The sequence below is a fragment of the Dermacentor variabilis genome, chromosome 1 (assembly GCF_050947875.1).
Source record: "Dermacentor variabilis isolate Ectoservices chromosome 1, ASM5094787v1, whole genome shotgun sequence".
Classification (NCBI taxonomy): Eukaryota; Metazoa; Arthropoda; class Arachnida; order Ixodida; family Ixodidae; genus Dermacentor; species Dermacentor variabilis.
In genome coordinates this window covers 197,498,816-197,510,950 of record NC_134568.1, presented here as the reverse complement: position 1 = coordinate 197,510,950, position 12,135 = coordinate 197,498,816, and the positions used below count along the sequence as shown (strand labels likewise).

Below are 12,135 nucleotides of genomic sequence, written 5' to 3'. Positions count from 1 at the left end.
GCCGTCGTGCGTCTCCACGCTGCCAAACATTATAACGCGGCCGTGCTGTCCGGGCCCGGCCCGCAGCAAAGCCCCCCTCGATCGACGTGCCTTTGGCAGCTTTCCGGTGGAGAACGTACGGAGGGGCTTCAGCCCGCAGGAGCCCCAGACACTAATTTCGCAATAGTGCTCTATCCCTATTGGTAGCGGGCCCGTTTGTTTTGCAGAGGGTGTTCTGGCACTCGGATAAAGAAATGACCCCCTCTACTGATGACGCCCGAAACTGCCCTGCGCTAGGGTGCCTAGGAGGAGGACATCGAGGTACCCTACCCTGCGCCGCTCGAGCCCGCCGCACTTGATGCAGCGGGGCACATTGCCGACATCACGCATGGGCGTGTCCAGCGCCATCATCATCGCCAGTGCAAGCGATAGAACTGTGGCGGGCTCTCCTGTCAGTAACCCAGGACGCGGCAGCAGTATCGGTGGTGGACCGACTGCGTGGCGTCTCTGAGCAAGACAAAGCGCCTGATCGGATCCGCGTCGCATGTGCACTTGCTGCTTCCGAGCCTACTCAAGAATGCGCCGATAGCTGACTCTGCCTCTCTTCCTCATGGTACTATGTCTTCTCTACCACAGCGCGTAAGAGCGCAAATAAGTGGAATAAACAAGTTACCAACCAACCGCAGTCGTAGATGGTTAGGGCTCCTGCACTTGCCTCAATCTCCTGCGCTTGAGCTCCCTATGGGCACGTTCTGCCGTGGTCAAAGGGGTTGGGTATCCCTCTGTCTTTCTGCCCGAGTCTCTACACGCCATTTCTGAATCCCACGTGTCGTACAGGGAGGCCATAGACGAGCAAGCCTGAAAGCTTTTCCAACAAATTATACACACTTGTAGCCCTTATAACTACTCATGAACACTAATTAGAGTTTGATATGTTTTATCTACTATGGCTGAGTGAGCTCTTTCTACGCGACCACTCCCGCTCGAATCGACAAACGTACTGCCGAGCATGCGCCTTTGAACGCCGAGCGAGAGACTAGCTCCGAATGGGTCATGCTTGGCGCGACAACAACGCGGTTGTCTGCTGTTGCGCGGGTGTGCGGCTGCTGTGCCTGCTTATCGCTATCATGAACCACCACGAGAGAAGCACATAATATTAACTATGGGGTTTTACATGCCAAAACCACTTTCTGGTTATGAGGCACGCCGTAGTGAGGGACTCCGGAAATTTCGACCACCTGGGGTTCTTTAACGTACGCCTAAATCTAAGTATACCACGGGTGTTTTCGCATTTCACCCCCATCGAAATGCGGCCGCCGTGGCCGGGATTCGATCCCGCGACCTCGTGCTCAGCAGCCCAACACCATAGCCACTGAACAACCACGGCGTGTGAGGGAAGCACATCGGTGGCCTAAATCGCACAGCCAACGCCTGAGTCACATGCCCTGCCGCCTTTTAAGCGGCAGCACACCCTGCTAGATGGTATGTTCGTTTGCACGAGAAGCGTTTGAGAGCGCTGTAATCAAGATGCGCAAGCGGGCATGTCACGTGTCATTTTGTTTTATTTTGCGGGCCTCTGCAATAAGCGGAAAAAAACTAATACCTAATAGATAGAAAGTTAGAAGCTGTTTAATCGGACGTTTTGCAAAGCACTCTACAACTTTCTAATTGGAATTTTCTGCCTAACTTCGTTGCTTCAGAAGTTGGTGAATCAATCTTGACTAACTATGCAATTAAGCAGAATACAAAAATCAGTGTGGCTTACTCCATGCAATAGTCAGCAACATGCATTTGGTCGCGTCGTCTTAGGGTGCATCGGCACATCTTTAAACTCTGGCTAAAGTTAGCCGGCACGCCGTGTATAGTGCGTATGGCGGTACCCGTATCTTCAAATGATCACAATCGACGACACTTTCGCGTGATTTAATGACATCCAGCGCGGCGCCTAGCTGCAGTTAATTCGTTGGTGTAACGACGTCTCCCTTATCACCGCAATCAAACACAACGCTCGCGACGTGAAACGTAATCTGACAGAATTAAAGCGAGCCTGCAATCACGTTTCCGCTTACCCCGTCCGATATCCCTGGCTTAGCCGATCGCTGTACACCGAAAGTTATATTCACAAAAATGAACGTTTCAAAATACGGTGCTATAGGAGACAAGACTAGACAGACGTGAGTACCCAGTGCTGTACAGTCTTATATATGGAGTACGCCGATGCACCAAACGCTAGATTCCGTGACATGTAAAATGCCGGACAGAAGGCGCTACTTTAACACGCGCAAAATGTAATAAATACATCAGTATATATAGATGAAATGCGTGAATTAAATCATCTCGAACAAAAAGGAAAAAAATAGAAATGGATGGCTATACACTAAACACTATATCTGCATTGTGTTCAACGGTTTTACGTTTCGGCAGGAGACCCACAGATCAAGCGTATGCTTTAGCACCGCAACAGGACTATAAGAACGAGCTGGAACCTTTTATCCGAAACCGTGCCCGCAGGGTACACGTGGTATAAAGGGCGCCTCGTGCATGAAATGGATCCTGGCATATATATCAAGATCGATAACTCGTACGACCAAGTCTAGGCAGGCATCGAATCACCAGAACCGCGGTCACCGTGTCCGTAACGATACCTACTCGAATCACCTAACGTCCCGGCATTGTTTCAGCTGGCGGATGTGGGGCTTACATGTCGCACCGGACAGAGCGTATAAGGTGCCGCGAAACAAAGGAGGCAAACACCAAAGAGTCTTCGGTGTTTCTTTGCAATCCCGTACAATATGAGACATGTTCACCAGAGGTACTCAATACATGCCAGAAACGCCGTCCTCACGGTTGAAACGAACCGTCGTATCTGCCGCTTCAATACCTAGAAGGTAGCTCTGATTCGGCTTCCATGCGCTAACCAAATTTCGGTGCGGGCCATGGTACACACACAATATATCGGTCCATTGGGATCGACACTCTGCTGCATGGTTGAATTCGCGAACAAAAAAAAAAAAAAACACTCAATACACATTATATACAATAACCTGAGAGTTAAGCACAATAGCGAAAATGGTGTCATATCGTCGCTGTAGGCGCACGCGTTCACTTATGTAATCATATTTGTTTTCCAAACTCTTTCCTTCGGGTGAGCTGTTTACTACAGGCCGAAAGGAAACGTCCGCGTGACAAGCGTCCTCGGGCCAGCGCAAAGAGAAAGTAAAAGCTAACGCAGCATACGAAATGCACCGCAGGCGTAGAGTTTTGGACGCGCCCTCTCACAGGGACAAGAGGGAAAGCGGAAGTAGCCAGAAGGACAACGCCATGCAGCGCGTTTTATTATCTGACACGAAGAAATCAAAATGACACAGAAAAAAAGAAAGGTTGCTCTTAGAAGGCCCGCATGGAATGGCTATGTTTACAGGGTTCAGTGGCGTAATAAGCGTTGGAAAAATATACCGGCCGTATACCTCATGGTCAAATATTGTGGCAATTCGACGGCCACTCACGCACTGAATTGTTGTGAAATTATACAAATACATCAAAAGAGTGGGTGTGGCAGGAAGTACTGCAAGGTAAAGGAACGGCGTTCTGCCAAAGACAAAGAAAGACCCGGGGGCACTGTGGCGCACCAGAAGAAACGAGAGAAGAAACTACCAACAAGTCAGGCTTCTCGTCATTTTATTATTCACCACCCACCCTCCTCTTATTTCCTCCGTTTGGAGCTACATAACCACACTGCAGCGCAGAAAAAAAAATGAAATAAATAAATGAACACAGACGAAATTACGTTCGCACTGCGAAATGGAGATACATGACAACAGCACCTAAATGGATCACGTATGCCGATTGCAAGAGAGCATGCAATGCAACGAACACCAACTGAACCTATAGGTATGGACAAGCAGCGGTGACTCAGTGTCAAAACACTGGTCGTCGCAGATTCAGTATACGCCTATGCGTATATGACTTTTCCGGCGCAAATGAAGGAAGCTAGTTTGTTATCCAATATGGTGCACCCGCCTGTATGGCACACCTCTCCGCCCATTGCTGCAGCCTTCGGGACGACAGAATGAAGGCATGTTTGATCTGAGGTTATCAAAGAAATCTCAAGTCCCCTTTCCAAGGACGAAGACGTACACATCGATGCCGCACAACACCACAATGAACGTGCAGGAGGGAATGTGGGCGCAATTGCGCAATTCTTCGGGGCGATGCCCGACACCGAATTGGGGCGCTAAGTGTCCATTCAAGCATCTATACGAAAGAACAGGGTGGTTCTAGCATAGTCTCAGCAGAAATACGATGAGAGCACGAAGTGCTCGCAAATCGAGGTCAAGCATGCCTGGGTGACCGTCTCAACGCCGGTACAGAAATGTAACCAGCGGCCAGGAAGCGCGTGAGGGGACCACCGGCGCTACACAGGGGTTTCCGTCGAAGCCCAAGTAGCAACACGACTTCCCGAGCAAAGCACAATGCTGGCCGTTGCGAGCATACCCGTGGGCACCTTAGGAAAGGGGAACGCGGAACAGTGTTCCGTACCTTCAGTGAAACAAGCGACGCTCGTGCGGATAATCCTGATTCTCGTCTGATACGAAATAAAGAGACTCGAACAGCTACACGACGTGAGCCAGTCGCGAGGCGCAAGCACACGGCAACCGATTCCAGCCACGTTTGAGACCTCGGCGCCGGACACCGTTATCGATGGTCTCCGTGCGTCGAAGGGGCTCGACTGCCCGATTCAACATAGGAGGGGGGGGGTCGCAGACTACGCACTGTTTCAGAAATTCGCGCGATTTCGGCCTGGCACGCTATACTTCGGTGGCGTGCACCAAATATAGGCTGCACAGGGCACGTGTACATATCGTTTGCACGCACGCAGAGCGCAGCATGGCGAACCGAACGTGAAGCGTCGGGTGCTAGGCTTATCCGCCGGAAAACACGGTAAGCGTGCTACAGGCGCCACAGTGTTCAGAGAGACGAGGAAAGGGCCGTTACATTTGGTCCTGCGACCTTCAACTGCAGGGCACCAACCGTTCACCGTGTGCTCTCGAGAGCGCGGCGGCGGCGTAAGGAAACGACAACAAAACAAAGAAACGGAAGGACTGCCGCGAGGGGTAGGCAGCCGGTGAACAGGACGGGTCTGGAAGGTGACCTCGCACCAACGCGTCATCTGAGGCACACCGGGCGGCGATTCACGCAGGAGGGGGGGAGGGGGGGATTGGGGCGCGTCCCGCACACCAAGAACGGCACGGACGATGCGATTCGCCTGCGAGTCAGTAAATGGTACACGTTGCCAAATTATCTGCCACGAAGCTGGGAGTAAATTCAGCTGAAACACTTAACAGCAGCACAAGCTCTCGGCATATCGGGCCACATTGTGCGCCTGCCCACGTGTGCGCGTCACTTCTTTGTATCACGCACAGCGCAGCACTGAAAGCAAGGAGACCCAGTTAGACAGGACTGGTCAATCGTCAAACTATATTACGTGGTAAACTGACGCCAATAACGTGTGCCTGTTGTCAACGTAAGACTTGCGGAGAGCGTACCGTGAAGGCGCACATTCCGTGTTATGAGCGAATGCAATAAATGATCGACGGCAATGGTCAACCGTGGGCGTCGCGTGCCCGATGAGAGCACAAACGCCGTGGGAAAGCGTCAAAGTGGCAATAGCAAGTAAATGTGAAGTATCACATTCTTTTTCTGTAGTTTCGAGAATGAAATTATACAGACACTATAGTCTAGATTTAGAAATTAGGCAAAACAAGCAATGCACACCAAGAAAAATAAAAGAAACGAAAACTGATTTTGCAGCGCCTCACGGCGAAAGCGAGTTAGAAGTCAGAGAAAAAAATACAAGGCAGCCGACACACCCGTTACAGTGAAAGCCGATAATAATGAACACGGTATAACGAATCACGCTTTATATCGAACAGCCGCAAAATTGTACGAACATTATCAACGTAAAACAAGTCACGTTTATGATCGAACTTGGGGTATATAGAACTCGCAGTTCGTCTGCCACCAACACCGAAACGGGCCTGCTTTTGTATCTGCCAGTGTCTAACGGTCGCGAAATTCAAATTGAGAGAAAGCGTTAGCAACATCCGCAAATGTTCGAGCTATGGAGGAAGCCTCTACGCTGGGCTGAAGAGGAAGTTTTAGCTCTGGTGCTCCTATCGAAATACATGTAAAAGGAGAATTCATTTTGCTCGGCAACCACTGCACCAAATTTGACGAGGTTGGTTGCGTTTAAAAGGAAAACTTAAAATCTGGTTACTGTTGGTTTCAAATTTTTGATTTAGGTCGCCAACTTAAAATCTAGTGACTGTTGGTTTCAAATTTTTGATTTAGGCCGCCAATTTTATATTAGAAATTGGCAAAAATAGCAAATTTTCAGCAAACGAAACTATCAAGCTTACAACCCTCTAAATCAGCAATGAAGAATGGTACCACAATCCCGTGTATTGTAACTAATAGTACATCTAAAGCGGACAAAATTGATATGTTACACATGAATCTCTAAAAATTTAGCAATATGAAAAATACAGTTTTTGCAGACCCCTTGTACACAACGTAACGAATTCACGTAAGCTATAATGTGACACATCGAATTTGTCCGCTGTGAATGTTCTAATGGATGCCGTTTACAGAACCGCGATATCTGTTCTTGATGCAGACTTATTCTTTTTTTAAATCGTGCTTCTATTTTTTCAAACTTTCGAATCTATGAAAATCTTTTTGAAATATTCAGGCCCTAAATCGAAATTCCGCGTCCAACTGTCACTAGAATTTAACTTTCTCTCTCATATGCAAGACATTTCATTGAAATCGGTCCAGGGGTTATCTCAGAAAAACGTTTTTGCGTTTTACATGTATTTGAATAGGCCGCGTCAGAGTTGGGCCCAAGCTAAAGCTTCCTCTTAATGTCGTCCTTTTTATTTTTATTTTTCCATCGCAACATTTGATAGTGCAACATGCGCGGGAATCGGCAGTATGGCGGGCTCAAGGAAATCATCCGGGCGCGCTTTAATGCAGTCAGCAAAATATTTTTGCCTGGGGCTGGAATTCTCCGGGCTCCAGTATTTAGCCAGTTCTTATCCTTACGTAAAAGGAAGTTCTTGAACGTCTTTTTTTTTTTTTCTAAACTGCTTCCGTTACCCACAGCTGGCTCGATATAATGAAAGGATTCCCTTCGCTCGACACTATTCCTTTCTTATCAACGCGGCCGGTCGATCAATCCAGGTGATAACGAGGGCGCTGCGCCGCTATGACCACTGACGAAGTGGGAAAGGACTAATATCGGAATAGAATCGTTACATAAACCTGGCCTGGGTGCCATCCGTCTTTCAGACCGAAAAATGCATGAACTGGACGCTTACCTGCAACCTTATGCGGTGGATTTGTTTATTTCGCAGCCTTCAAAATGTTCAACGAACGCCTATTCCTTTATGAGTTTTCATTTTACGAGCAACATGTTTGTCACAAACGATTAAGTTCGTTGTATGCGGCATCAGGAAATATTAAAATTATTGGATATATGCGATGAATCTTCGCTCGTGTTACAGCTCGGCAAGAGCACGTGCTTTATTGCACGTGCTCTGAAAGGCGCATTAACGAACCAATATGGACGAAAGGGTCGGACTCACGAAGCCAATCATACGCAATAACGGTTCACAAGAATGGGTGCATGGCCAATCGCAATAGCGGGACAGAATGAGCGAGGGGGGAGGTAGTACTAAAGCAGCTGACAAATCAGAAATGGCAAATGAAAAAGCTTCTGAATCCGACCGAGCCGCACGCACAACAGTTCGTAGTGACCAATCATGACCGCAAACGAAACAGCGGACGATCCTGAGCTGTACTCAAACGTAAAAAAGGTATTTGAGCCGGAAGCCGAATCAGCAAAGCTATTTCCGGGCGCTCTGACAGGTCTACGCCATGGCGTTACCTTTCGATATTTGGTCAGCGTACAGTCGCCAAATGGTCTCAAAACATTTTTACGCGTAAACATCGGCCGCAAGCCCCAGATTAAAAACGGTTAGCTATGTATCATGGTTTTTCAGAGTTAGTACCGCTGCAACCGGTGGTATCATACTCAAATCAGGGCCTAATAAGCACCCGGCTAACATGGACAATGTGTGCACTTGATGATGACACAGTAACAAGGATATTCAGAAACACGGTATAAGATGCCACCAGTCAAATTAAATAAGATGTGCTATACAGAGCTATCCCGCAATGATGATAACGCATAAACGCTTTATAGCGACGATCAAAATTCGCACGATCTACATTTATATCGACTAACAGGGCAGAACTGTGGGGTGCCGACACAGGAAACGCGCGGCAGTGGACGAAAAAATTATCACTAGCTTGAACGATACAGACCAGAAAACGGTGTAGGCGATGGAAAGCTAGTGGAGTCAAGCCATACTTCAAAAAGATTAAACGAAAAACGAAAAAGATTGACCGAATTAAACAAAAAAGATTAAACTAAGCTGTCGTTGTTGACGCTATTTGGGAGACTACCTCTTTAACGGCCATCAGTATAAGCCAGAAATGGTGTTTTAGCGCAACGTCGGTTGGTGACCAGCAGCGCGCACACACACGCACATACACATGCGCACGCACGCACAACGGAAGGAGGCCGCTCCATACACGAACATAACGACTGTTAAGGCTACGAATGCTAGGCCAGGCGCCAGGGGGGCCAAGCCTCTGCATCTCTTGCTTTTTGCAGCAGTCGAAGAGAAAGAACCTGACGGACGATCGAAGGACCCGCCTTGCCCCCCCCCTCCCCCCCCCCACTATTTTTCGTCTCAAAATTATGGTAACTAAATTTTGACTAACAAAGAGCAGGCCGATGTTTTTGACATGCATAATCGTTACGCACTTGATACGACAGTCGTGGAAACTTAAATTTTTTTTTTTTTGGTCTACGGTGAGTTTGAGGTGAACGCACACTAAACAAGGCGTAAGCAAGTGCCAGCTTCTGAAGCAAATGAGAGCTGCTCCATGTTAAAATAAGCGCGAACAACAGAACGTTTTGAAGCACCACTTGTTAAAAAAAATATATGACGGATTATGCAAACACTTCGTATCGAAAAATCGAGTGCCCTAAATAATATTTAATAGCGGTTTGTTGTTGAGTAAACGTCTTTGATTTCTAGCGAACTATACCGGGACCGATACAGTGTGCACTTCGCTGTCAACAGACACAGCACTTTTCTACTTCGATCGTTCACGTATCAGCAGAAACGCAACTCGTCGTCAGAAATGCGAGTTCGACCGGTTCACTCCCGTTACGTGGCCGCGGCCAACTTCAACAGCGGGCACGCAACAAGCTCCTAAATATGTACCGGTGACAACAGCAGCACCGAGGGGTTTTCCCAGACGCGAACCGTTCGAAAAATAATATTTTCCACGAAGGTTTAGAAACTTAACGACAGCAATGAACCGAGCGACGAAGTGCAGGAAGTGCTAACGCATTTCTCAGTCTCCTCCGCTCTTCCTCTCCCTTCTCGTGGCCACTGACCTGGCAAAATCTTGGCATCCCCCAAGGGAAATTTCGATGCGTCGAAGATGGGACGCTCGCCCGCCGGACTGTCAGCTTCATTCATGATGCTAGCGGAGTCCGCGTCGCCGTCCGAAGTTCTTGTGATCTGGCGCCTCCGCTGAACCGGCGATGGATGTGATGCGATGGAGCTTCGCACGCGCAAGAGGCAAGCGCTACCTCTCTTCTAGGACAAGGTTACTACGAGGAAGATCGGCGTCCGCTTATCCACAACTTCGCGCAGCCACTGCCGCTACGCCACCATCCGCCATTTTCGATTTGCCGCTGAGCGCCCGTGGCGCCATCTCGCCGCGTCGTTGTCAGGCAGTGTCTGGTTTGTCGGCGCTCTCTCTGACAGCGTGGTGAAGCCAGCATGACAGGAGCGAGGCGCAGGTCTAAGCAGGGAAAGCGAAACGTCGCCAAGGAAAATGAAGGCGCCGACAATCTGCCGTTCGGTGGCAAAGTACGACTCGCAAGGCGTCGAAAGCCAGACGGGTGGCTGGTTATTGTCCTTGAGGTGCGTATTCAATTAATTATTCTCACAAGAGTGTTGTCCCTCCATCAAATACCTTCTTCGTTGGACTCTCATTCCGTCCTGATGCAAAAGAGAAAAGAAAAATCACTAGAGAGGGAACAGCAAGCGGTGGTAGTCGCGGTTCAATAGTTTTTGAAGAAAAGCGTTGAAATTCCTGCTAAGCGCCTCAAAATACTGCTGTGTCGCTTTCGTCCCTCTCCAGATATTCGCTCGTGAATGCTCAGTAATCGTCCGTAAGGATATGGAAAGTTCTCCCGTCGTCTACAGATAATCATAATGTACTTCATTTTATATTCAATCGCAAGCGTACCTCCATGGAGAAATCATTTTAGTTTCACTTTCGTTGGAGTCACGAGTGAAAGCGGCCTGTTGTTGACCACGGAGTTTCTCGTTTCCATGACGACTGTCATCAATGACTGAGTGCGCTCTTTATCGGCGACGAACACGGAGTAAGGCTTTCTTCGCTTTTGTTTATCGTTTTTTTTTTCTGCTTTTCCTTATAAAATACTCTTGCCCTGCATGCAAGAGTATTTCCTCTGTCAAAGCACATCACTCTCTTTTATGTTCCGCCGTTCACTTCTCGGGAAGGGGGCCGCCCGTGTGTGGACTTGTGTCGCTTCCTCATTAGCCGCTTTATTTGAATTTCATTGATCACAGAGTTACCCCGAAAAAGTGCACAAGAACTGCGAACAGCCTTTATTGACACTTTGAAAAGTCATCGGTGATTGATGCCACGCGCTATATCGTCCTGCAATGTCTGACTGGAATTCCCGCACGTAACTAGGAGAACGCTATTCAGGATTTATGTTTTTTCGTCTGTTATATTCATTCTTGACGGAGTTATCCACTAACTCATTCAGTAAGGAAACAGGTAAGCTGTGTAATCTCTTTTATCCAACAGCCATGCACTAAACGCGCTTCCCTATGTTGGACTAGTGGCCTTACGTAAAGTGTTTCGCGCGTAATTAAAAGCGGCACGTGACTCGGCAGCATTGTGGCTATCGTCGCCTAATTATCGCCACCCTAATTATCGAGCCAGTGTTCCGATCCGGATTACGCGGCACATGTATTGAAAAGTGTTAACAACGCTTTCAGACTAGCCACACGCTAAACACTACATGTACTATGCTGACGACATGTGCTGTTTTTTTTTTCACTGGTTTCTCTCTCTCTCTCTCTCTCTCTCTCTCTCTCTCATTCTCACTTTTTTTCGTGTTTGTTGCGGTGTTCGCAACGTAGTACGTTTTAACAGCGCTTCCTGTGTGCTTTGCCTGTTTTTCCTCGTTCCCCTTACCGTTTACACGGGGCATATCAGTTCTTTATTTGTTTGTTTTCTAAGGTTACTACATATGTTTAAAGCAACTCTGAACAGAAGTGAAATTCCGAATACGCAGAACGATTATGTGGACAGGCGGACGTTGCCAACACGGCAAATCACAATGATAAATTCTTTAACTAACACGATAATACTGACATAATTTCAGTTACTGAGTTTAAGAGACATATTTACGAAGCCGAACTTAAGCCTGTCATTAGCAGGGCACTATACTTATAGTAAAATGCCTCTGGCGTATTTGCGCGCCATCACATTCGCGGTGAAATTGGGATTCAGTGCAGGCGCCTCGGTTATATTGACGCCATGAGCTAACCGTGGTCTTACGGCTGACAAGCCGCGGCCCTCCCCAAGCCCTATGACACGGTGCAGCGGGCCCGAGCGTCAGCCAAAGCCTGCGACGCTGTTTTTAATTGCGGCTGAACGGACAACCCGCTTCATCCTCCCTGGCTTGCTGACACCTCCCGGCGTAGTAACTAAAAGCATTTTCAATAGGCTCTTGTGACCGGGAACGGGAGGAACACCGGAAGCCCCAAGGTGCCAGATTGTCTTCAAGGCGCCGTACTGAGATGCCGTCTTCGCCAGTGGGTAGGGTTTAGGAGTAGGGCAGACAAGTTAATGTTATAGGAGTCCTAATTTCTTTCTTCTTATGACCTCGTCATCAACGTCTTCCCGCCTACTGTCAATACTTCTCTTCATTCATTGTGTGTAGATGTTTGAATTTCTTCTGTTTAC

At 48.2% G+C, this 12,135-nt stretch overlaps 2 protein-coding genes across 4 annotated transcripts in view; one reads left to right on the top strand and one right to left on the bottom strand.

Moving 5' to 3' along the window:
* LPCAT (lysophosphatidylcholine acyltransferase) overlaps positions 1-9,806 on the bottom strand; it is a 194,751-nt gene extending 184,945 nt beyond the window's left edge. For all 3 annotated transcript variants that reach the window (XM_075702890.1, XM_075702884.1, XM_075702891.1), the window contains exon 1: positions 9,515-9,806. In XM_075702890.1, the coding sequence (XP_075559005.1) occupies positions 9,515-9,599 (85 nt within the window). In that variant the 5' untranslated portion in view covers positions 9,600-9,806. The remainder of the gene's footprint in view (positions 1-9,514) is intronic.
* A 73-nt stretch (positions 9,807-9,879) lies between these two features.
* LOC142590576 (uncharacterized) overlaps positions 9,880-12,135 on the top strand; it is a 36,042-nt gene continuing 33,786 nt past the window's right edge. Inside the window, exon 1 of the mRNA XM_075702871.1 lies at positions 9,880-10,049. Coding sequence (XP_075558986.1) covers positions 9,906-10,049 — 144 coding nt within the window. The 5' untranslated portion in view covers positions 9,880-9,905. The remainder of the gene's footprint in view (positions 10,050-12,135) is intronic.